The sequence below is a fragment of the Trachypithecus francoisi genome, unplaced genomic scaffold (genome assembly GCF_009764315.1).
Source record: "Trachypithecus francoisi isolate TF-2019V2 unplaced genomic scaffold, Tfra_2.0 Lachesis_group3, whole genome shotgun sequence".
Classification (NCBI taxonomy): domain Eukaryota; kingdom Metazoa; phylum Chordata; class Mammalia; order Primates; family Cercopithecidae; genus Trachypithecus; species Trachypithecus francoisi.
The window spans coordinates 76,478,388-76,506,072 of record NW_022681468.1 but is presented as its reverse complement, the minus strand read 5'-3'; the positions used below and the strand labels follow the sequence as shown (position 1 = coordinate 76,506,072).

The following is a 27,685-nucleotide window of genomic DNA, read 5'->3' as shown; positions in this document are numbered from 1 at the left end:
CAAAACTGTTCCAATCTCTGCCTGTTGCCCAGTTCCCAAACTTGCTTCCACATTTTTGGGCATCTTTACAGCAGCACCCCACTCCAAGTACCAATTTATTGTATTAGTCTGTTCTCATGCTGGGAATAAAGACATAGCTGAGGCTGGGTAATTCATAAAGAAAAGAGTTTTAATTGGCTCACAGTTCCATATGGCTGGGGAGTCCTCACAAGTATGGCAGAAGGTGAAGAAGGAGCAAATTTCCATCTTACATGGCGGCAGGCAAGAGAGCACATGCAGGGGATCTCCCCTTTATAAAACCATCAGGTCTTGTGAAACTTATTCAGTATCAGGGAACAGTACAGGAAAGACCTGCTGCCATGATTAATTTACCTCCCACCAGGTCCCTTCCACAACCCGTGGGAATTATGGGAGCTAAAATTCAAGATGAGATTTGGGTGGGGTCACAGTCAAGCCATATCAGTACTTTATTAAGTTTTGGACCCCACAGTTTTTGTAACATGAAGACATTTTCACTTATCTTGTAGATAACTGTGAGCAAAGTCTTTGAAAATTTCAAAATATGTGAATACAATGATGAAAGCAATTTGGAGGAAAATAAATCTGGCAGTGGAGTGTAGAGTGCATTAGAGGAAGAAGAGCCTGAAAGGTTACACTTAGAAGTCTGTAATACAACTGATTTGAGGCTAAACAAGTGTGATTTCAGATCTGTTGAATTTAAAATCAGGGTGGGATCTTCAGATAAAAAAATGTTCTATCAATTCATAGAGATGAAATTGGATTGTACTTTTGGGAGTGAAGGTAATAGCTGAGTTCATGGAAATAAATCATTTCAGAGGAAAAAATATTGAAAGACAAAATAAGAAAACATTAGGAATCACATACAGAGGTAGGTGTGAGGAGTAGATTAGTGTTTGCTGAACTGCAATATATGCCAGCATTTTGGCTAAGAAATTTAAATATGTGTCGACTTAGCTATTCCAACTGCACTGTAAATTATGTATCATCATAGTCCTACTCCTGAGAAGAATAATGCTCAGAGACTTTACAGTACTTTGCCTAAGTTCACACAAGCCTTGGAGTTAGGATTTGGATCCATAACTGTCAAACTTCAAAGTTCACGCCCTTTTCATTACCTCATCAAAACAGATGGAGGCAGGACATCAGAGAAGGAAGCCCATAGGAATACGGGAAGTAACCACATCAGTATTTTCATCTACTACATTGCCAGCACATAAAAAGTGACTGAAAATATTTGTTGAATGGCTAAATAATAATAAACAATCACTTACTGAAGCTGTTATCGATGGCATGGGACAAATATTCACTGTTTTAGATTCATTATTCCATTTAATCTCTTAAACACCCTGAACAAGACATGAAGTACAGTGTTCTCATTATCACCCAGAATTCAAGCCAAGTTTTGTCTGTCTACATATTTGGGTTTTTAACCTCTACACTATATTGAGAGAATTGATTAATATTAAGTTAAAGGCCATTGATCATTCTTATGAGAAGAGATTATTGGTGACAAAAATTAGAATTTTAAGTCTGTAGAACAAATTTATGACAGGAATGTGACACAAATTTATCTATGGAACAAACCATCACATGTATCCCCAAACCTAAAGTAAAAGTTAAACAATAGGATTTTATTTTATAGGATATACACACAGAAAACAAAGAGAAAAAATGGGACAAATTTGGTAGAGAAAGACAATATAGAAAATGTTTGCTAGAAGGATAAAGAAGATCCATGCTGACATATGTATATATGTGCATGTGTGTCTGTGTGTGGGGGCGTGTGTTTGACTGAGCTTATAGAAAATCAAACAATAATTTGCTGTTAGAAACCAAACACACCAAGAACAGTTGGTGACTGTGGTGGTGGAGTCTGTTTCAATGGAGGTAAGAAAGCATAAGGAGAAGAGTCAGTTAGAAGGGTTACCCAAATTAAACAAATAAACAAAACCTAAAACAGTTTTTTCACTGAACGTGCAAGAAAAGTTTAGAGTGAGTTGAAATAGAAACAACTCAAAACAGGAAGACAAAAAAAAAAAAAAAAAGAAAAAAGGAGCTCACAATGCTGAGAAAATTATGCAGAATAGTTATCCCTGGTGTTACATTTTTGTATATGGAAAAACAATTCGGCAGGTCCTCCTCGAATGGCATGCTGCTGTTAGATGAGATTAGCTCTTAGGGTTTAAAGGTTTATGTGGGCTATATCTACACCCACTCATAGATAGAGAATGCTTTTACCCACTCGGGTACAGGGAGTCATAATGTTCAGACACTCAGAGCCCAAAAGAGGAAGAAATGGATTAAATGTAGTTTTTTAATTAGATGGTGTACTTTCAAGAGAATTAACATTTAATGACCTGATAGTTTAGTAGCTCATCATGAGAAATCTGAAAACAAGAGAAAACTTGGAATTCTCTGAATATTTCTAACTCATTTTGTATTTTTATTTATAATAGATTATATAATTTTTGTTTAATGTCTTATGAACACTCTTAAATTAGTTTAATACTATAGTCTCTGGGGACTTCTAGAATAGCAACATGAAACCCTCAGCAAATCCTTTCCCAAAGGGCAATGACATAACTGGAAAAATTGTTCAAACAACAATTTTAGGACTTTAGAAATTGGCCAAGAGCAGATGTCAAATTGCTAAGCATTTATTCAAGAAAACTACTAAAACTAAGTAAGAATAATGGGAATCTATGGCCTTTAGCTTGCTCTCATTCTCCTCTATTATCTGCACTCTGAAAAGGTAGTTCTACTAGGGTGAGGCAGGCTGGGAAAAACAAGGAAGCTTGCTAATGGAGAGGGCTGACAATAGCAATGTCGGTTGCAAACAATCATGGAAGGCCAATGTTGCAGCTCTCTTTAAATTGGAATACTGATTCATGGAAGGCCAATGTTGCAACTCTCTTAGTTTAGAATACTGATTGGGGCAATGCAAATACTAGTAGAACAATCAGAAATTTAACAGGAAGATACAGACAAAGTTTCTACATATCCCTGGTGGCTGAAAGGCTACATGTATTTACAAGGCTCCATACACACTCAGAAGAGACTGAAGAAAGCCTTAGGCATCTACTCTTCCCTGGGTGAACGTAAGACCTTGCACACACAGAAAGTAAAAGGAGCTGGGTGAAACTTATTAACTGTTTGGGCTTAACCCACACTTAGATACACCAGAAAAGTGCAGAACTTTATTGGTTCAAGGCACTTAAATGCAATGTCTGAATTATTATTGTTTGATCACTAACCTATTCTGTTATAGACATGGCTCCTAGGCAGCCAGACTTAAAAATAAAAACAACAACAACAAAAAAAAATTAAAAAAACAAAACACCCACTAGAGACATCAGCAGCTGCCAAGTATGGGGAAGATAGATTCTAGAGAATTAATTTTGGAAAGTTACTAAACAAACAAATAGCAACAGCAACAGCTACTGTGGAGGTTTGGGGGGTATGGATCACAATACAGAGTTGCTATGATACATTATGTAAAATATCTAGTTTTCAACAAGATATGAAGAAGCAACAGCAACGTGTGAATGCATACATCACACTTTGGGGATTTCAATGGAAATTGTCTCTGATGAGGTGGAAAGAGAGGGAGAAGACCCAAATGTTGGAGCTAATAGACAGACTTCAGAGCAGCTATTAAAAATATGCTTTAAAGACTTGGGAGAACACATTTAAAGAATTAAAGGACAGTATAATAACAGTGACTCAGTCAATATAAAATATTTCTAAACAAGATAAGTGTATTTCATAATAAAATAGAACCAAAGAAAGAAAAAGTCACCAGAGGTACTTAACAGCAGATTTGTTCTGGTAGAAGGAAGAATCAATGAAGCTGAAGGTACATCAATATAGATTATCCAATCTGAAGAACAGAAAGAAAAAGAATGAAGAGAAATGAATGGAGCCTCAGAAACCTTTGCCACTCACCAAAGCACTCCAATGTATATGTAATGGGAGTCCCAGACAGAGAAGATAAAAAGGGAGAGAGAAGTCTTTGAAGAAATAACGGCCTAATTTTTCTCAGATTGGATGGAAAGCTATCTACACATTCAAGAATTGCAACAAACCCAAGTAGGCTAATCGCAAAAAAAAAAAAAAAAAAAAAAAAAAAAAAAATGGCAAACAAACAAACCAAAACACCTAGACACATCATAGTTAAACTGTTGCAAGACAGAGAGAAAATATTGAAAGCAGTGAGAGAAAAGCAATTCATCACATATGAGGAAACCACAATAAGATTAAAGGTGATCTTTTATGAGAGATAATAGAGGCTAAAAGGTGGCAGGATGACATATTTAAAATAGTGAGGGGGAAAACATCTGTCAATGAATAATTTTATACCCAGCAAAATTTTACTTTAAAAACAGAGGTGAAATAAAAACATTGCCAGATATACAAAGACTGGGCATTTGTTGTTAGCAGACCTGCCTCAAGAAAACGCTAAAGAAAGATATTCAGGAAGAATAGAAATGACGCTCAATAGATAATACCCTTAATCTACATGAAAAAATAAAGAACAATGGAAGAGGTAAGTAAATGTAAAGGAAAAAATATTTTTTTCCTTTCTTCTCTTAACTGATTTAAAGAATAATTGCATAAAACAATATTACAAAGTGGTTTCAACACATACAACTGAAATATCTATGACAATAATATCACAAAGAAGAGTGGTGGGAATGGAGCTATACCGGAGCGAGTTCATGTATTTCACTGGAATTAAGTTAGCATTAATTTGAAGTAGTGATAAGCAAATATGCATATTATAATCCCTAGAGGAATCATCAAGAAAATAACTAAAACAAATAGTAAAAATTCATCAAAGGAATTAAAATGTTACACTAAAAATATGTATCTAGCACAAAAGAGGCAGTTAAGAAGGAGCAGGGGAACAGAAAAGACAGGAGACATAAGGCAAATAAATGGCAAAAGGATTAATAGGCATTAACACAGTAGAGGGAGGGGGCAGAGAGAACAATGCTTCAGGCAATGTGGAAAGATCAGAGATGAAAGAGTGTGCTACCAAGTATACATATGTAACAAACCTGCACATTATGCACATGTACCCTAGAACTTAAAGTATAATAAAAAAAAAAAAAAGAAAGAGTGTGCTACCTTTTGGCAATTAAAGGCAGCAGACCCTTCTCCACGGGCCTTAATGTGTCTTCAGATGAACTAGTATTTGGTTCCTTAAGATGGGCCTAACCAAACGGTATGCAAAATTTAATTACTTTATAAAAGTCATCAAACTGAATATTGATTGGATAATGAATGAAGAGAGCAGGGGACAGATGGCTTTCTTATTTTAATCACTGTACTTATTATATACATTCAATGAAACAGCTGACCATATATTTCTCAAAATTGTCTCCATCAGAGTGGGTATTCACTAAACTCAAAGATTATTTCTTCCTTAGGGATAATGGACATATAAAAAGCATCACTGATGAAAACATTTCTCTCAGGGCTGTCCCCTTGCTCAGGCCAAAAGCAAGAACCGTGGTAGTTTGCTCTAATGGTCCTGGATACATAGAGGCTAGCAATTTTCATAGCAACTTGGGTGAGCTGACAATACTGTTGTTTGAGGAAATATTACCTCTGTGACCATAATAGAGAACACATCTTTCCTCAAACGAGTTTGTCACTTCTTTTACTTTTGTCATAATGATAGAAGATACCTTTTCTGAACCAAAAATGCTAATCTGCATCTTGTGTTAAATATAAACTACTCACCTGTCCATGTTATTTATTATAACATACCACGGATGTGAAGTGGGCAAACTTATTGCTGGTATTTAGTACAAAAGTGGGTCTGATTTACTACAATTGGAGTCCTTGCAACTTCACTAATATTGCTGGTGGTGGAAAGTAGCATGACTGTTAGTGGCCCACTTTTTCCCTTGACATTGTCAGTTCTTTTCTCATTCCTTTGCTTGATGACACTGCAGTATAGGTGGTGTCAGTATCATTGCCACGCAGAGATTCTTTTGACATAGCTACTCTGAATGCAGCAGGAAAGGCCTGTTCACTACAAGCTGCTGAAATAGTTTGTAAGGGTGCCCCCCAAAAGGCTAAAACCATGGTCTTGCCATAACATGTTCTACTGTTACCAACTTAATCCTTGAAAGTATTTCTTCTCTTGGTTTCTGTAATATTACTCCATTTGATTCTACCTCTGAAAATTCCTTTTCAATTCTCCTCTTATTCTGACTGATCCTTCCATATAAATACTTCTCAGGTTTGTGCCCTAAGACCACTTTCCTATCATTATATTTATTTTCCCCCAGGGATGAGTCACTCCCATTAACATGTTGTGGGCTGTTGACCTTCAAATCCGTATCTTCAATTCCAGATTTCTTTCTTAAACCCCAGACTCATATCTAACTACTTTTAGAACATTTCAAACTTGGGTGTCCTACAGGAACTTCATATACAAATGTTAAAATGAGAACTCACTCCTTCTAAATCTCTAACTTCTGATTAACAGTTCCTTTCAGCTTAAACAATGCTGGTTTCCTGAGATTTACACAGAATAAATCCCAAACACCCAGAATAACACACAAGAGCCTCCAGACCAAGCTCATCACCCATTTCTACTGGATGGACTTCTTCAGTTCTTCCTTACCTTTATTCTTCTGTTATAAAGAAGTGCTTTTGTCTTTGTAACAGTCCTCTTTGGACCCTCATTTCTTCATTCATGCTGTTTTCTCCTACTTTCAGCCAGGTGTATTCCTATAATTTTTTCTAGTTCTGCTCAAACATCATTCTGTTGCTTTCTTCCTCCATTATTAACTGTTCTCCATGATGCCTTATACCTTTACATCTCATTTTCTAAAAGCACCAACAATTTGTTTATGCACGTCTATCTAATAAATTTATTTTGTGCAGGGACCATGTCTTATTCACATTTCAAAATCTTAGAATCTAGCAAAGAGTTGTGTAGAACAGATGTGAAATAATTTTTCGCTGCATGGATAATTGACTTCTGTGTGGTTTTATAATGTACAGTAATATTTTGTTACTCTTGCCAATCATCAAGGATTCTAGGATATTTTATACTATATGGATAATATTATCATAGTTTCTTTTCCTATAATCTTTTTAGAATCCCATATCAAGAAAAGTTATTGATTACATTTTATATTGCAGCTGATAAAACATAGGCATATAAACTATGTAAATTATAATTCAAAGAATAAGCCTCTAATTTATATTATGCCCATATGAAGAGGGAAGAAATTTATATGCTTCCACTCCTTTTCCATTTTCCTGAAATTGCTTAGAAAAGGTGTCACAGAAAAGGTGTCAGTTATATTCCTAGGTTGGCAAGAGAGTTATTGTCTTACTGATTAACATTCTATTCTTTCAAGTTGATGATACATGTATGCTTGTGTATGCAAATTCACTTGTGCATGCATGAGCACACGCACACACACACACCCTACTCCTAGAGAAAAGCAGATTAAGGAACTTTTAAATTTTTATACTTGTTAAAGTTCAATAAAAATACAAAACAGAGACTAATCACTGGAAAGATAATCTATTGTCCCCTCATTCCTCCAAGTGGAAAAAGTACAGTCTTAACATACTTATCTAATATATTTGAGTGTTTCACAACTCTCGTAACATTCTTCCAAACATTAATTACAGTTTTTTTTTTTTTTTTTTTTCTGTTACATAGTATGCTATTCTCATCCTGCTACTAAGGAAAACAGCCCACATTATTCACATTATATACCTAAAATCTGTTAGGTCCAATTTGTCTTCTCCAGGCTATAGAACTTCACTTGAGATACCTTTCTGTTTAGGGATTACTTTCTAGTCTTTACGTGCTTTTTTGGTTCACCTCAGAACCATCTTTAGATAATATGAAAAGAAAACAGATCTGATATTCTAATAAATCTCTAGCTTATATTGACTAAATCAGGAAGCTACATTAAGATGCTATTTGCAATATTCCAACTACTCAGAGTCATCCTACCTATGCCTCCAAGCACTCGGTTTGGCTTTGGTCACTTTTCCCTTCGAAAGCTTTCCTTTCTATTAGAAATTAAACCACATGCAAGACAGGAAAGCTTCACTCCACTTTGAAACATACTTTTACTGCTTCAGAGTACATAAAACTACATTCTAGACTACGAGTTTTTTTCCTGCTGTTTGAGCAGACACTTCTGCTCGTAGTTGGCCTGAAAACCCTAGTGTGAACTATGAATGAAAATAATTCAATCAGGTGGACACATATTTTGACAAGAATATTTTTTATTATTGAAAAATACACAAAGGTGAAAGGTTGCTGAGCAGCTGATTTTCCATAGTACAACAGAGTATTATAAGAAAGAGGGAAATGTATCTGTTATATATGGCAGTTTACATTTCTAAGGCATTTAGGCTTAAGAGCACTAGGTCTTGCACACCAAGGTGCATTGTCTTGAGTTTAAATATACTGAGGCACACCAGGCAGGCAAAGAATTCGAAACTATACATTAAAAACTTGTTCATGCATTTGTGTCTTAGAATTTTACTCCCTACCCTCCTCATTCATTTTTTTTCCACATGAGTTTTGGAGTTGTTCATAGAACACTGGAAATAATCGACTCTTCAAGAGTTTGTTTACAACGACAACACCAATGGGACAAACCTAACAGAACTACTTCACAGATACGTTCTGTCTCTTACCAAAATGAGGCTCCAGTAAGAAAAACACTGATTTGCAAAGGCACAGTGGAGACAGGTTTAATGCATTAAATATAACATGAATCATTCACAATAACAAGTTTCGTGTTTCAGGGAACTTTTGTTAATACAACACAGTTGGTCACACAAAATACAAATGCTTCTGTTGATTTGTCTTGGCAACTCAGATACATCAACAGTGCTAACAGTTTAACAGCTTTGTTCTCATCTGACAGAAAATAATGGCAGTTCTGCAAGGCAAATGTTAAACCTGACCGTATGTATTTATTAGTTCCACAGTGTTTTGACAGATTATAGAAGATGGAACTCAGAGGATGCTGACACGCTCACCGAGGGCTTTCATTTCTGTTTCTTCAGTCTCAGGACTGTCACTGTGGCTAGCACTTGGATTGATCAGGTGTGTGGGGTAGTGCAGACCCTGCTCGCCTGCGTACTGCTCCCACCTCAGGTCATCGCTTTCATGGGTGATGTAGCGCTCCCCGATTTTGCATTCCAGCTCTCGCAAATCTAACCAGGTCTGATAGTCCTGAAGAAGAAATTCCAAAATATTACCATAGAGATCATTACGACTCAACATGCTGTGTCATATGATGTCGGTTTCTGCAATCTATGAGTTACCCTTTTCCTTCCACGGTAACAGCGCTGAATCTTTCATCACGCATCCTCAAGCAGCAGCATCGGCAGCAAAGCCATCCTATTTGCCTAACCTTGGCAAATACATACTGTTTATATGATACCATGGATCAAAGAGTGGGCAATTAATGTTTGCAGTCAAGCAACCAGGAATGTCGGTATTCCTTTGAAATGTAATGCCTACAAATAATCCTTCAGTATTTCAGAATATTAGTTTTCTAAACTTTAAATTCAATGTGAAAATAATAAATATTTAAGTGAACAGAAGCACATGCATATACTTCGTATTTGCCATGCATTTGTTCCATACACAATAACCTAGCCTTTAAAAATATAGCTTCTAAATGAGTACAGTGCATGACCAGATGGGCATCTATTTGTACATTTATCAGGATTACACATACAGATGCTTTTGAAATCTGGTCGTCTGAGGTCTGTTATGATCCTTGGTTTATTTATTTATATTTGGTTTTGCCTTTTGGTTCTGGGCTGTGTATGTGTATGTGTGCATGTATCTCCTCTATCAAATTATCCTGGTAGAGAAAAATGTTTAGAAACACTAAATTGTTATTAAATTCTATGAAGTTGCATGTATTTGAGCAAATAAATTGATATTAGAATAATCACACTTTAAAAATTATTGCAAAAGATTTCTAAATATCAAAATCCTATAAATATTTAGAAGCTCATTCAACTAAGAAAACTCAATGATTGTTGTTTACCTGTAGCCAAGGGTGGCTCAAGGTCTTATCCACACTGTAGCGCTTTCTCATTTTTACTTGCAGCAAATTGTTGATAAGATCAATGGCTGAAAAAAATTATCAGTAAAAACAGATGACAAATCTGTAACACAAGCATAATTCATTTATAGTTTATTTCACATCTGCTATTTCACACAGTTAAATGCAGCATAGTGACAAGGCACTAGAATAACGAAAAAATAATCCTTTTAACAATACTGAAACCTTGGCCTTCATTTTATTTTGGATCCAAAAAAAAAAAAAAAGAAGTTAGAAGTAATTATGGAATTGCATGATATGAATTTCAATTGGTCTACTCTTTAATACTTTATTTCAGAAATTTTGTTTATATATACATCATTTAAATATGTCTTACAATATGGGCAGGATAAAACTAGTATTCAAGACAAAGCATCTACTAATTTCGTTATAAAACATGCTGAATGTTTGAATACACACAGTGGTTCACACAGTATTGAATTAATGACAGACATCTGAACATCATATTTGTATGGAAAAAATACATCATAACACGGGTAATATAGATCATATCTCATGATAAACTTGGAGCCTGAAAATCAACAGCCCAAGAAGAAAACACTTTAATTGCTTTCACTTGGCTTTTGCTTTCAAAAATAACCAATGTATTGTAATTATATCAGCCTTCATAGACTTTCTAGAGGAAGACAGGAAAGAATTCTATTTAACAAGAAATGTTCTCTGAGGGGTTAGAACCACAGTCCCTCCGGCCTAGTACTCTGCTTGTGATTGGGGGCGTCTGTGAGTGTAATTTATGAAGAAAAAGTAATACTCATCATTATCTAGTCTGAAAATCATCCTAGTTACCCACAGTATCATGTGATGGAGTTCTCACTCTCCTTTTCTGGACATTATATTTTCAGTATATGTCATTAATAGTTCATTATTTACTAAAGTCATTCCTTCACACTTCTCATTCTTGTAATAACTTCCATGTTTCTTTTTTTGAATTTTAGCATTTTCTTCCCAAAAAGAGCTTAGTGAAATCTGCCAACCTAATGGAAGTATTTGTATTTCAAAGAGTTAATTTTCACCCTTAACCTACCCTAGGCATTATGTCTGAAAGATGGCTCTTCCTACCAAAAATCTTAATCAAACAGGCAGCTGATAAACAAAAATGAAAATTAACTCCTCATTTTCCCCAATCACCAAGTTTTGAATAGGCAGCTTTGAATCCATTTTTCGGTGTGCATCAACCTGTATGGACCTGAAGATACAGACTGTCGCATGAGACCAGAGGGACAAAGAATGCTTCCTTCAATCAGAATCCTTCCCAGTGTCAGGAAAAGAAAAGTGACTTCTATAGGCTTTTGGTAATTGAGAATCATATCTCTATGGTGCTATTACTCCAAGTATTTGCTTGCCCTGAAGGGCTGTAGAGTCAAATACCAAACACTTATTTGGAGAAACGAAATGCAACAACACACATTTAACTGTTGCCTACGCCTATACACTCTTGCCTTACCTAGGACACATGAGGAAATACAGTACTTAGTACATTTTCATATTCCAAGCATGTGTTCTCAGAGAGCTTTTGAAAGTATAGTTCTCTCTGTGAACTGCGTATAGGGCATGTGCTTTAAAATATCCATTCACATGATTTACTCACTGGTGAGTAAAGTGCACCTTCCATTCTTGCTGCTGTGAAACCACACGGCAAAAATGGAGGCCAAGGAGTGAAGGGAGAGCTTATGTGCTATTGCAAGCATGCCGCAGCATTACACTGCCCCAGACACTGCAGGGAATACATTCATGGCATTAATTCACTCATTCTGCTCTGAATTCTATAATTAGAAAGGCAGGAGTACAGTAACTCAACAAAAGGTCTGGTTTGTGCCCCAACGGGCCCCAACAGTGAACCACACTGCATAATGGGGAGGGAAGTACTACCAGAGGGGAAACGAGAAGTGTCTGAAGGGAATGGAATAAGTGAAAATGAAAAAATTGTTCTGCTGAATGAAGCATACAATCATTAGTCTGACTACGCCACAGTACCCAACCCAAGTGACCTGAATAAGCACAACAAGGCAATGACAAGTACCTCCAAGAGAAAATGGTTAAGGATATAAGGAGAGAATTAGAGGAGATACATGTGTGTACAAATAAATGTGTGTGTGTGTATACATTATTTTGTGGCTTTTGGAAGCACACAACAGAAATAATGAACTATTAAATTTTAGCACCTGTAGCTAAATGTTGGGACCATGGTGTTAGTGAGAAAATAGGTCCGTCATTTGTAGATGAGAATTCTGTTCTACTTGTTACTTTTCTGGAACTCTTAAAACATCCTTTTGATTAATCAAGCTGTATACAATCCAGCATTAACTATACCATCCAAAATGCCTTTTGCTAAACATTTTTGAACACAGTCCAGAGGTTTTTTTTCCTTCCAATATTCTCTTTACTGGCCATGTCTACATTGCTACAATATTCATGTAATAAAATTGTCTCACATGTATTATGTATGTATAAATCATTCGTTTAACTCTTCATTCACCAAATCTTCCTTAATTCTTGTTGGCAATTATTTATGAAATAAAAAGTTAATGATCAAGCCCTGGCCCTGAAAAGCTCACAATCTAGTTACAAAGGCACGTGCATGCCCCTCCCCAGACCACAGATTATATCATGACACAACACACCATTTTGAATCTTTGACCTTTAATTAATATCCTACTCAAAGCAAAAAAAAAAAAAAAAAAAGTGTTTTCTTTTTATAACTTACTGTCATTAGTCCTATTTATGTTTTAGATGCAATGGAGAACTTTATTCTGTATGACAATTCTTTACATCTTTGGAGACGGTGACTCATTCCCCTTAATCTCACCTCTATAGTTCCTTCAGATCTTTCAGCCTCCTTAGTCCTCCTGTAACCTCGATTTTAATATTCACTAGCTTTACTCAATGTCCCTGTTGAAATTCAGTAATCATCACTGACCAACATTTTCCTCATTAATGGCCAATTTGATTTATACACAAATATATTATTCATATAGCTTAGGATTGAGGGGTTTTCATTCTTTTTTTAAAAAAATTACATTCATATTCTTATTTAGTCCTTATAACAACCCCCTGAAAGTAGTTATTATTTTAATCTCCATTTTATATAAAAGGAAAACCTGAAGCTTCAAAAGGCTATGTAACTTGGTCAAAGTCAGACAGCTCCCTGGCAATACAGCTGAATTTGAAACCCAGGGGGACTGGACTTCAAAGCCTGTGCTCTTAAACATTATGGCAGACTGCAGCCATATTAGACCATTAACTCATCATTATAAGTGGATAATAATCTCAAAACTTAACTAATTTTTTTTATTTTTACAGTCATGATAGTTACATTCTTAGTTATGTTTCCACCATACTTTTATGTGCTTGAATGCAAGGATGTGTGTATATGTGTATGTGCATCTCTGAGACCATAGCTCTGAATGTGATATGACACCCTTGTATCGTTAATTCTCCTAGCTTTCTGTCACGTCCACACCGAATAAGCCCATCTGCTATGTATTAATATAATTATTATAACTTCTTTCAGGATAAGGCTTAAACATAGGGCTTTCTGACTCTATCACAAAAAATGCATGACTAACTGCCAGGCCTATTAATTATTCTTTGAGCAAGCCTTAAAAGCAGACAATGCTTCCTCCTAGAAGTATTCCTATGTAGCTCATATTTACCATCTTCTCCAAAGGCTATTTTAGGCGATTTTTTTTTCCAAATGCTTTATCATTGAGACACATCGGTTCTTGGTAAGACTCATTCTACCAATCTGGTAATCCTACTTAAAAAAAAAGTGTAGTCATTCTGGAATAATACATTTTAAGTAAATTAACACTGACAAATACTGACTTTCAGTCATTTCCTTCTAAGGGCCAAGATTTGTTTTCTAAATATTTGCAAATCATCTATTTAATCATTCATTCATTCTAGAATTTTGTCAAGGATAAATACTAAGTTTTTTGTTGAATAATTTCAGAATCCATTCTTTCCCCCTTTTAGAAATTCTACTTGTCTTAAATACCTTGGTACCTCTCTCATTTTGTCTATGATTTATTAAAAATTACCATGGCTCTAAGAGCACATCTGTTAGTTTCTTCAATATGCAGTGTGTCCAGCTCTGAACGTTTACCCATCTCATAGCTGCTACTGAGTGCACTTTTGTGATACTTTCATTTCCCATAGGTGCCAGCTCCCAGCAGAGACTGTCATGTGTAATTTATCAAGGATAAAGACACTAAGACAAGGGAAAGGGGAAGCCAGTAGTAAAGGAGCAGTCAGTCTAGTAAAGCTGGAGAAATCACAGCAGTCCCAGAAGAGAGCCAACAATGAGGGGAAAAAAGCCCAATTGGGGTCTGGAGTCTAGTTCCAAAACTAAAATCAAAATTCAGAATTTAGATCTAGAGTGAATGTGGTAGAACATGCCTTTGGAACTGCAGGAGAGTAGGGGAGAGGGACAATGGGGGTGACAGATACAAAATTGGGCCATTCTATCAATTCCTCTCAAAAACAAAGTAAAGGAGAAAGGGAACATGGTGTGGCTACGGGAGAGAGGGAAGTAAGGAGTGCAGCAGAATGAAATGTCATAATCTGGCACAGCTGCAGATTAGGATGCTGGTGCCCAAGTGGGGAAGGGTAGAGGAATGCTGAAACTCCAGTTTACCTGTAGCTCCACAAGGAGCTGCGTCCTTCAGGAATCTGGAGCCCTATGCAAAAGAGATACTTGGGGAAGAATGCCTCAGAAATTCTTGGTACCCTGTATCTCCTTCTATAAAAACAGCAAAAGGACTATATCCAAATACCTAGGTTTCTTGGCGTAAGATGTATTGCAACACAATGCAGTCTTTCAGTGGTTTCAGGCAATAAACAGATGACGTTTAAATAGCAGAGATGGAACAAGGGCCAAAGCAGTAGGGGTAATGAGAATCCTTTATTCTCTTGGGTTCCCTGTATCTTCTTCCCCTACTATTTTCTCAGTTTGAATACCCCCAACCTCCCACCACTTTGTTCCTGAAGGACACAGGAGTAAAATAGGCAGTGGCTAGTTCATCATTCTTTTTCCAGTAAACATGACACCAACCTTTTTGAAGAGCAGTATGATTATTTTCTGATTATAACTGCTCATTTATTCTGGGGGGTGAGTCTTTCCAACATTCTGAGAATTTTATTATCTTTATTCATGCTTAAGCTCAATCCTCTCCTTCCATCTTTTTAATACCTTGTCTTATCTAAAGTTTCTTAAATAGCCACATCCGGGCATGTGGGAAGTCCTTTTTTTTTACTCTTCTTATGGAAACATTTTAAACAATTGTATGGTGTAAATTTCCATTTTTAAATTTTCTCCTCATGAGCAGAGTTTTGTGCTTTATAAAATGTCTCTAGCCATAGATTCACAATAGTGTTCCCTACAAATTATAAAAAAAAAGATACCTATTTTTTGAAATCTAATGTTTCTTTTTTGCTACAATAAATTTTTGGCTAACACATTTACTCTCCTTCTAACTTCCTGTACAGCATTTTTTCTCCTTGCCCTATCAGTTTAGAGACAAAAATGTCAGGAAAGCAAAGAGAAAATTTTATCAAACATTCTCTTCTAGCAGAATGGGACTTTCAGCAGATATTAGGATAGCTGAAGTCTGTGTAGCCTATTTGCTAGGTGCACAAGGATACCTGAACAAAGACAAAATTAAATGGCATATGCAGGTGCAGAGGGCTTTATGTTTTAAGATGAAAAGGAGCATTCTATCAGAATATGATATAGATTCAATATTTTTCTAAAAATAACAACAAAATACAGAATTATATTTGAAGTTGCACAAACTAGATTGCAGTCATTCTCCATTTTAAGGCAAATACCAAGTGTGTGGACACAACAGGTTCTTTGTATGCAGAAGGTAGATTTGCAGGTGTCATTATTATGGCTAAACTGAAAGGCATCCAAAGCTTGCAGAAAACTCTACAAAAAGACTGTAACTGGACATGCTTAAATTCTTAATAGGTTCCCCAGGTCACACCTTTCAATCATGTTCCATTTCCCATTTTATTTTCTTTTATTATTTCAATACATGGCTATCTCCCCACACTCTCATCATTAGATTTTAGCTCCTTTAAGGTCACACAGATTGGGTACTCATTTTTTTGCACGTAAGTTTTATAAATATTTTAAGTAAAATATATTTGAACTACAATGCATTAGAAAAATGCTTGCTAAGTAGCATTTAGTAGACTGAATACATTAATCAGAAATTTAAATAGCCATTTTCTTAGCTCTAAATTTCAATACCCATATTGTATGCATATGGTTTGTATATTTTGGCTAAAAATATTTCTGGATGGTAGGGCGTCACAACTCTACAAAACACAACAGATCATAAGATCAGTGACTTCTTCTGGAAAATCAGAATGATGCTTAGAGGAACTGCCATGCAGATTATGTTTATTTTACAATGTGTATTTTTCAGGCAGGAAATCACCTGTGAAACCTCAAGGCTGATCTCTTTTGTCAAGACACAGTACATTTTTCCCTGACTTCTCTCCACCACAAATTATTCAGGTATCTTTTCAAAATAGAAACCAGATGAGAACAATCATTCTGGTGATAGAGCCATTGCCAATCAACCTTCAAGCTCCTTGCCTTTAGGCAAGTGTTTTCTTTTTCCCTTTCAATTCTGCCTCACTGCCTGTCACAGTGTAGTGCTTAGTACTTCTCTCCCTTTGGCTTGCTTCATGCTGATGGGAAGTTGTGTGTTTATTTTAAAAATCGTTTTGCAACCCTTCACATTCCAGCTCTCAACTCAGCATGCTGTTGCTCAGCAACACTAACTGGGACGCTCCTCTCAGGGACTGAAACCAGAGGCTGCCGGCAGCAAACAAGGCCACTGGAAATCATCATCTCACTCGCTCCGGAGTCAATTACTGGAATCCAATGAAGTGCAAGACCTTTAGAGACTCTATTCGGCATCTTTCCTTTTTCAGTTCTTTCCTCTGTAGAAAGTTATTCTATCAATGGTTACTCCTTTGCTTTTCATCCAATTTCATTTCCTCCTGAAAACTGGGGATATGATCTTGAAAATCATAAATTGTTTAAACACAACCATACAGCAGCCTCCAAACTGAAGCCCAATTGATTCAAACTTTAAAGAAGAAATCAAAATATATTTATATTACGCTGATCGTGTTCATATTGGACTTTGTTTCATTTTAATGAACTATGCATATGGTTTGCATAATTTGGCTAAAAATATTTCTGGATGGTAGGGCATTACAACCTTACAAAATATAACAGATCATAAGATCAGTGACTTCTTTTAGAAAATCATAATGACGCTGACAGTAACTGCCATGCAGATTATGTTTATTTTACAATGTTCGTTTTAATGGATTGCACACTAAAATCCTTTGGGAAGTTTTATTTTTAAATACTGATACTCAAACCAAAGGTCAAGTGAAAATCTTTAGGAGACGATATTGATATTTGTATCAGTATTTGTAGAAGTGCCTCAAGTGTGTGCAGCTAGAGTTGAGCATGACTGTGCTAAGCAGTGTTTCTCTGACTTCTACATACATATGAAAAATAGTTAAGAGATCTTAAACTGAAGATCCTGATTCGGTAGTTCTGAGGTGGGGTCTGATAGTCTGTATTTTAATGGCTACTAGGCAATCCTATATTGCTGGACTTTAGACCACATTTTGAGTAGCAAGGAGCTAGAGGTATGAGAATATTGATAGTGGTTAAAAACTGGCTTAATATTGCCCAAAGGGCCCCTGAATAGATGGACATAAATATACAGAAAACTATCTAATCATAGAGGTATCTGTCCTCAGCTCCATCTTGTTCAGTATCTGGAAAGAAGAGATAGAAGAGTTTAAACATAACTTCTGCTCAGAAGTTGCCAACATGAAGAGCAAACAAGTTGGATTACACAAATAATATCCCAATAACTACAGACTGGAGCAATGGGCCATGCTAGTAAATAACTTAAAGGAGACAATTGAAACTATGTCCTCTATTTAGGTCCTTCTCTCTCAGTCTCCTCAAAAGGACTAAGTACAGAATTGGAAAATCTGGCTTATCAAGAATATATGTAAGAATGAATTCTGGGTTTTAAATCCACAGTAAACTCAGTATGAGTTTATTTATTATACCCAAATCAAATGTTATTTTATGTTGTGCTAACAGAAATGTGTACTTTGTAATGAGGGAAGTAGTAGTTTCACTTTACTCTCTCTGTCTTTGAGACAGAGTTTTGCTCTTGTTGCCCAGGCTGGAGTGCAATGGCATCTTGGCTCACCGCAATCTCTGCCTCCAGGGTTCAAGCAATTCTCCTGCCTCAGCCTCCTGAGTAGCTGGGATTACAGGCACCACACCTGGCTAATTTTGTATTTTTAGTAGAGATGGGGTTTCTCCATGTTGATCAGGCTGGTCTCGAACTCCCGATCTCAGGCGATCTGCCCGCCCCGTCCTCCCAAAGTGTTGTTATTACAGGCGTGAGCCACCATGCCTGGCCCACTTTACTCTTAATTAGACTTACTGACCCTCAAGTCAGATCAGTCCTGAGGTTTGACTATAAGAGAACGTAGATAAAGCAGAGAGTGCTTCTGCCACAGTGAACAGGAGGGTGAATATAAAAAACTGAGTTGTGCAGGAGAAGAGAAGGCTAGGGGAGCCATGATGACTGCTTTCAAACCTCTGAGATGAATCTTTATTTGGAAAGGGTTTGGGTTTGTTCTATCAGTGTGTATAAATACATGAACAATTTTGTTCATTGTTTTGGGGTCAGATTAAAAAGAAACTGGGCTGCTCATGAAATTGTGTATTTTCCATCACTAGAACAATTTAATAATATTCTAGATAATTACTCAGTGGGTTGGCACTTGGGAGCAATATAGGGGTTAGATAAGATTTTATTTTGAAGCATTATTCTTTGTTGTTATGGAAGAAAGCAAACTTACAGAATATTTAACCTTTGTTGATCTTCTATTCAGACATCTCCACACATAGTCAGGTGTTATATATTTCAGCTAAACTATGATGTACATTCAGAAGTGAAACTTTAACTTTGTAACTGAAATATACAGGAAGTATTTCTATTTTGAATGGCAAATAAGTAGCCAATTTTGAGCATTTACAGTGCCAATGTGCTTGCTAAAACCTCTGAGCAGTTTCTCTCTATATATATCATTTGTTAGAGAAAATCTCATTAACTGTATATTACTTGCTATCAAAATAAATGATTCTTTTCCTAATGGGACAGGCTTTGCAGATATTACCTTATTTGGATTTTGAAATATGTATACATACGTATATATGTAAAAAAATCACTCTACTGGTAGATATTTTTCAAAGCATTGTATGCCTTTGGCTCATAATTGTAAAGTTCTTACTAATTGTATAAAATTAATATTCTTTTATTAAAATTAAACATAATTAATTCCAGAATCTTGAGATTGTTTAGAATGTTAAACCCCATTGGAGATTCTGACCTCCATAAGTCACTTTATCAATTCTGATTAAATTTCCTGGCAACCAGTCAGCATTTTTAAGCAGTTCACTGGCTAGTCTCCTCGCCTCTCCTCCATGCCGTTATGTCTGACAGTGTGTTAATATGTTGACAAATCAATCTATTCATAAATATTCAGCAGGCTCGCTGGATCTGCAAGGCTCATAAACTGTTACAAACACAGTTTAATTATTAAAATGACAATTGTCTTTCTTTTGTTTCTCGTACCATTGGATTTCTGGGTCTCATCTACCCGAGCCTTATTTTCAATGGGGTTATTTTTTTGTTTTGAACAATATGTTGTGAAAGAGGGACCTACAGCTGGTTCCTTTTCATGGCAAAGTGCTACTTCCAACTTAAGTGTTTAGCGTTCTGGAACACTGTTGGATTTTGAAAACATACCATGTGGTAATGGTGCTAGGCTTTTATTTAGCTTTGCTTTGTGTTTGTACTGGCTGTATTTTTCAATCTCCAATTTCTAGAGAAAAACACACTTGTGACCAATTTTATTTGAATTTACCAAGTTGAATGGCAAAAATATTTTAAATAAAATTAAGATGCCTTGATAAATTTAGTGGTATATCTATGCCTTGAGATACCATGTATTATTCTATATTCTATAGTTGAGGATTGAGACCAATTGGAAGAATAAATTATAGCTGTGCTTATCGGGAAAAAGAAGCATAAATACTACCATGGAGGTTGCCAGAGCACACAAGTGGAAGGAACTTGCGTAGCTGTTTGCATCATCACAATTATGATGCACTAAAGGCATTTCCTATGCCTTTGCATTAAACCTAAAGTGTGTGTGTGTGTGTGTGTGTGTGTCACCAAATGTCAAGGCTTCCTGTCTGGTCTCAATTCCTGAGAATACCGACTAACCATGTGACTCTGAAGCTGAGCAGAAACAACTCAGCAGGTGACTCGGGAATAGGTGCTTCTTCAGACTTCACCTGAGAACACAGAAAATAATCTTTTGTCTGCAGGGGTCGGGGGCTCATTGTGAGACAATTTCCGAGGCTGCCTCTGTGTTGATTACTGCCTGCTTGCCTCTCTAATGGCATATAAAGAAATATCAAAACTCAGAAGGAAAAAAATAGCAACTTCTCTGGGAATCTTCATGGCCCATTACTAATCTTCCTCAAATTTACTGTGTATCTCTAATTGAACACATCAATTCAATTTGATAATGGAAATGTACTATTACTCTAACAAATGCTTTCCAATCCATCGCTACAGGTCTGTCATCATTTTCCTAGTGAAACGACTTGCACTGAAGCAAATTATATCTCACTTCACCAATTATACAATTCGTATCGCTTGGTTATCTGTGTCATTTCTTTTCCTCTAAGAACAAATTCTGTGGAAAACAACAGCTATGTAATCAAGTCAGCTGTAGGGAAAAATCATTTACGATGTGTGTTAAAATTCTGAGCAAATAAAGGAATGTACGAAGACAGAATTCATTTGACCTTCACACTTGACTATTCTTCTTTGTATGGACATGATAGTTGAGTGACTGAAGATTGCATCTTTCTTCAACTGCCCAGTCACACTGCAGCGATTATAGAAAAAGAACTGTAATCCTACAGCTCCTGAGTGAATATTTATATATAAATATTATACATTATTTATTTCAAAGTTTAGACACCTTTCAGACCATACATGGAAGAATTAGTGTTCTACAAAAGGTTGTAGTCTATTTACTCCATTTATCTTTCATGTCATGCCCTTTTATTAGTTTTTTAATGAAAGTTATTGCATGCACCTGATAAAAGATCTAAATCAGTAAGACATATACAAAAGCAAAAAAAAAAAAAAATCTTATATCTCATTATTGGACCTGCTTTCTAGAGACTACCTATTTTAAATATTTAAAACTCTTCTTCTAATTAGCTCCATACCTCTATATAATAAATGCAGTATCTTCTATACTTGTTTCATTGACCCTAAACTAGTGCTGCTCAAAGTGATCTAGGAATCAGTGCTGGTCTGAATTGTTTGTAATCAATCAATGATGAGATAAGTATATAAAGTGAGACTAAGTCTTTGGAAATTTTTATAGCTATTTAACATTGCTGTCACATTTTAAATACATTTTACAAAGTACTGGTCCATATGTTTAGAAATTGAAATAAAACCGGTCTTTATCACAGATAGTTTGAGAAGAACCACTTTGAAAAAATGTGATTTCTTTCCATCACAGATGAATAATTTCATTCCAGTTTTTCCTATCTTATTGTTTTCCTCCTTCTCCCAAATAATTTAGATATGTTAAATTATAGTACTGGCCACCTTTGTAACTTAGAATAGTGCCTGGCACACAGTATGGAGGATATTAGCTAATCTATGTGATAGTTACTAAAAACTTTAAGCTTTGATGGTTAAATTTTACGTTAAATGATACACATAAACACACATAACACCACTCATTTACTTTGGCAGAATCCCATTATGAACTCGGTGGATGTGAGAGCTCTTATGGCTCTCTTCACTTCTTCGTTTCCTTATTCCTAGTGTTGTAGAAGTTTCATTATTCATATTCTTTTGCATAATTATAGTTAACTCAGACATGCTTGGTTTACAGGTCATATAAAACAAAATTAATAAGCAATATGTGGAGTAATTTATATATAATTATTAACTGATAAATTCTAGGTTATAACCCTTACCTCCTATAGCCTGTAACCCCAAATCTTTAAACCTATACCCAAAGGAGAATTTAAGTATTAAAGAGATTCTCTTGTCCTACATTCCTTTATTCCACTTATTTATTTACTTTTTGAGACAAGAGTCTGGCTCTGTCGCCCAAGCTGGAGTGCAGAGGCACTTGCACCCTCTACCTCCTGGGTTCAAGCGATTCTCCCGCCTCAGCCTATCGAGTAGCTGGGACTACAGGTGCGTGCCACCACGCCTGGTTAATTTCTGTTATTTTCAGTAGAGATGGGGTTTTCATGTTGGCCAGGCTGGTCTTGAACTCCTGTCCTCAGGTGATCTGCCCGCATTGGCCTCCCAAAGTGCTGGGATTACAGGCATGAGCTACCATGTCCAGCCCCTACATTCCTTTAATTGCTTAAAATCATGACACATATATTAGTTGCATCTTTATTGTACACAACTTTGTTATAAAACTTTTTGTACTTCCCTGGAGTTTATAGTTGTTTCTTCTTTATTCCTGACAAAAGATACTTGTGCTTTTTTCTGTATTCTCACTATTTTCGTGGCAATCTGTACTAGAATATATTTGACATTTTGAACAAGTTACATGTCCTGATATTGTATATCTGATAAAGATGATATAGATACAAAAATATTTTAGAAATGACAGAAATTTATAAATGATTTTATAAATTTTATAATGTATCTAACTTTGAATATCAGAAACTTAATTCAAAATTGTTTTAGAGTTCTAGGTTATTTCAGGGTATCTGGGCTCCAGAGCAGCAGTTTTGAAAGGGTAATCCATGGACCATGGACTTCTTATGCTGTCAGTACAGAACAGCAGTTTAAGGGGGTGGAGCCTGGGAACTTCCATTTTTAAATAGCTCCTCTAATTAACTGCTGGCATGCTAAAGTTAAAAAATGCCTGCTATAGATCTATAGCTAGGCCATGACAGGTTGTTTAAAACAAACAAATTATCAAAGAGGCTCTTTGGCAAAATTATTAGAAATCTCCTGCCTTACAAATATTCTTGTTTTGAGTAATAGCTAGTTTTTCCATTTTGAATTTTTAAGCTCCACACCCCTGCGACCTACTTCTTAAGTCACAGACTGAGTCTTGCTTGCAATTTTCTGAGGTTTTTAGCACTGTCTGGGATTTACCCTTATGACATGCCAGACACTACACACATGAGGGATATCTTGATCTATTTCTTGTTCTTGTTTTTAAAAACATGATAAAGGAGGGGCATGCTGATAAACGATAAGGTGCAATTCTCCTTAGTTGTACCTGGTCATCTAAAAATATGTTAACGTGATACTGAGCTGCCCTTTCCACAGATAAAGTAAATTTAAAGCGAATGTTTAAAAATAGGCACACAAGTTCTTTCAAGGAACCCAGAAAGGTAACAAAATGAATGTGTTGACCACTAAGCCTAACCCGGTATGAGATAAAGTTGGAGATGAGGCAAGGCCATGTCTAATTACTGATGGGTAGTGAGGGATATACTGGATGATAACAAATGACCACTGACACGGCCATAATGATGAAATGAAATATGGTAGAACATACAATACTGCCTTAGGATAGACTGAAAAGTTCCCACACTCTTTCCCCATGATGAGCTAGACTCTCCTTTTGTGCAACTGTTTGTAAACATATAATTCATGCTGGAATGTTTCATTTGTATGCATGCATTTTTATATAGTTATATATGCATAACTATATATATGATGTATGTATGTACTTTGTTATATATTGTTTATAATGTATTTATTTTATAATAATTTATATTACTTAACTATAGTAAGTTATACATAAATGCATTCAGTTATATATCTTTATACACAATTGTAGTTCTATATATAAGAATGCTTACATTTATAAAAAACTAAATACATACATACAGATAGACAGAAGAAAAGACTGTAAAGTGACTGGGACATGGCAAATGATCAATATTTAAACTAATATAGACATGCCAATCACTGTGCTAAGCAGTTTCCAGCACAATCTCATTTAATACTTACAATAACCCAGTAAGGTAGGAATTAGCATCATCATATCAGAAAAGAAAACTGAGACCTAAGAGAACAAGTAATGTGGATGAGATCACCAAGATACTAAATGGTACAGCTCACAACTCAGTTCTTTATCACAGTGTGATCCTATTTCCCAGTACTTTTAGAAATTATTAAAATTCGTGTTACTACTCTAGCTCTATGCCTGTGAAAGCATTTTAAAAATTTAATGTGACAGCATGGCTAAATCCATTAGAAAGATAATCAAGAGGATGTCAATATCCTGCATAAGAGCATCTGCATTGGGGCCAGCAGACAGGATTTGTACCCTGGCCCAACCCAGACAAGCTACTTAACCTTCTATGCCTGCATTACCTAATCTTCAAAATGCAAACAATAATAAAACAATCCTTTGAGTAAATACTCAAAGGCTGGGGTGATTAAACAAATTCACATATGTAGTGTTTAGAATAGTGCCTGGTTACAAGGCAAATGCTGTAAAAGTGTGAGCTATTCATATTTTTTCTTTCATCATTTAATTAATTTCACTATCTCCATTTTACTGGAAACACGATTTGGTAAGTTTTCTTCAAATTGTCTCTCATTTTTCAAGTCATACCTTATTTTGCACCCAAAACATCTATTTTTATAAAGGACATCTGTTAATGCTTTTGTGATTGTTTTTAGCCTACCATCTTTTCCCTGCAGGAACTTCCTTCCTCCACCTGGAGGTTGTCATCATCACCCATATGGCCAATCAGAGCCAGGCTCCTGGGGCTGCTGAATGATTGTTCCCTGGGTATTAAGGGAGTTAACCATAGCCAATCAGTGCCCCTTCCAGAGACCCTACAGCTATGGAGAGATGATCCCTCTTCCATTCTGATTCATGGACAATAAGCAGCACATAAGCTTGGAGCTGCTAGGGTATCATTGCTTTAAGAAGTCATCTTAAAGTAAAGCAGAGGTGAGAGATGGCGAAACAATTACACTTGAGCTTTAAGATCTAGCTGAATCAGAGGTTTATCTTTTGGACTTCCCAGTTGCATGAGCCAATAAAGTATCTTATTTGCCTAAGTTAGAGACAGGTTTCTGTTATGTAAACACAAGAGTCCTGTTAATTCATTGATAAAGTATTAACAGGCATATATCCAGAATGCCAGTACTCAGCGTATTAAATCATCTTAGCAGGAATAATTAATGAGCAAAATATTTCTGTAAGTTCCTAAATATCAAGCCATAAGAAATAAGCACCCTTTTGGTATACAACAATGTATAGTGTAAAGAATGGAGACAAATTATAAATGATTTCCAGTCTAAGCCCTTGATTCCAAGGTCATGAAACCTCTCTGGGTTCTCTCTAATGCAGATACCAAAGCAAATCACTTATCAGAGGATTGCTGTGAGGATCAAGCAGTGCAACGACTACTCAAGCACCCCAATATATAGGTATCATATTATATCAAGTCAACATCTACAATAACAGAAAAAATACATAATAAAGAAATTTGTAATTCTGACACATCTATGCATGTTAATAAGATCCTATCTTACAACATTTTCTTTTGCTTTTTCATACCAGGAAAAAAAAATACATTACAACTAGCAATATGTCCAAAGAACACTAAGGAATCCTGCACATCGTTTCTAAAACGATACAATCAATTTTTGGTTACCAGCCAGGGCAAGTGCTTAGTGTTCTGCTGTCTTCCTTCTGATGCAAATTCTTGGCTCACCCCACGCCTGCCTTTACAGATGCCTTTCATAACCTTTATCTCATTCAGTCTTTGTTAAAACCTCATTATGTAGGCGGGAATCATTTCCCATTTTACAGATGAGGAACTGAAGCCCAAAGAAGGTAAGTGATGACTACTCAGAATGGCAGATAGGACCCTCTATCTCAAACTACTTGACTGTTGACATTTTATCTTTGTCAAAATCATGGAGGTGCTTGGGTTTTTATTTCCCCGGATCTGGATTCTTAGTGTTTCCGGTGTGGTTTAAAGTATCCTGAGACTAAAAATTAATCTAATATCAGTTGTGACCACCCTGTGCCAGATACTATTAATAGTTTTGCTGGTGTGTTTGTCAGGTCCTACAAGCTTAAAATTAAAATTATTTGGTCTCAACTCCATTATAACTTCTAATGATGGAATTATTTGTTCTCAATACGATAATAGGATAGAACCTGGGCCAATAACTACTTTTGTGACACCTTAACTGATATTATGATGTAATTTAACTAACTTTTCTCTATATTCAAGCATGAGTTCTATGCATACATCAGCAGCTAGATAACTTTTTTTGCCATCCAGAGCTTTAGTTCGCAAACAGTATAATGCCTGTGCCTCAAAGGCAAGAGTGAGCCATAAGGAGGTACTGAGTCATTTGGAAAAGTGAGGGTTCTATCTCCCATCTGAGCTGGTCTCCATATCACTTCATCTGAGTGGTAGGAAATTTTTAGTGCTTAGACATTTCCATAGCCAAGTAAAATGTGTACTTCCTAGTCAAATATAAATGCCTTTTGAATTATCCTGTATAATTCCCTCTCGCTAAAATGCTATGTCTCTTTCTTTCCATTCTTCACTGACTGGCCTAAATTCTATCTCCTCTGAAAGTGGAGTCCTAACTGGTAAAGTCCACAGTGATTCTCCTTCCCCTGAACTTGGAGGCCCTGATTTTCCACCTAGGTAACAATTCAAGGAAATAAATTATCATTTTATCCAACATCACATAACTCGTCTCCCCAACTAACATTCAAGTTCTGTGAAGCACATCTGATGTTCTGTCCTCTACTTTTGTATTACCTACTGTGTACGTGTATTGTGGTTTCCCAGCAAGTGTTTCCTGGGCCTTTGATATCTAGTCCTCTGGTGTCTATTACTAGTGATAATTAAAAGTTCATAATTTGTAACTGTTCATTTCTGGCCTGAATAGGTTTTGTCTGGATAGGCTATAGCTATATAGCAAGTCAAATTTTCACAAAAGCAGAGAGAGGGGCATCATTTGTTCCACTACTCCAAGAAAAAGGGTTTAAAAACGTGAAGGTTATTTCCCCAACGCCCAATCCCTGTAGAACAGGAAAGTGTCTGATTGGCTTCAGTGGTATTCCAGATTTGCGTTCTGATAACAGGATCAACTTATTTTGCTGGATCTCTGAATGAGCAATATCAGGCATAATGGTTAGCTCTATTTAGATGTAATGTTTCCTAACAAGGGTCACAAGGTTATTTGACAATTCTGTCTCCTGAGAAAGAAACATAATTACACTTTACTTTTCATCTCTGTTGAATTGTGAAAAATGTTTAATTATTCCTTTGGCAAACATGGTAGTTCTTTTGTAGGCCACAGTTTCCTTTAAGATATATCCAT

At 36.0% G+C, this 27,685-nt stretch overlaps 1 protein-coding gene across 2 annotated transcripts in view; it reads right to left on the bottom strand.

The window, feature by feature from the left end:
• Nucleotides 1–8,277: 8,277 nt before the first annotated feature.
• Nucleotides 8,278–27,685, bottom strand: part of PRKD1 (protein kinase D1) — a 362,671-nt gene continuing 343,263 nt past the window's right edge. The window contains exons 18-19 of one of the 2 annotated variants that reach the window (XM_033188361.1): nt 10,086–10,171; nt 8,278–9,256 (exon numbers count right to left, since the gene is read on the bottom strand). In XM_033188361.1, coding sequence (XP_033044252.1) covers nt 9,038–9,256; nt 10,086–10,171 — 305 coding nt within the window. In that variant the 3' untranslated portion in view covers nt 8,278–9,037. The remainder of the gene's footprint in view (nt 9,257–10,085; nt 10,172–27,685) is intronic. The other variant, XM_033188362.1, reaches the window with a different exon arrangement.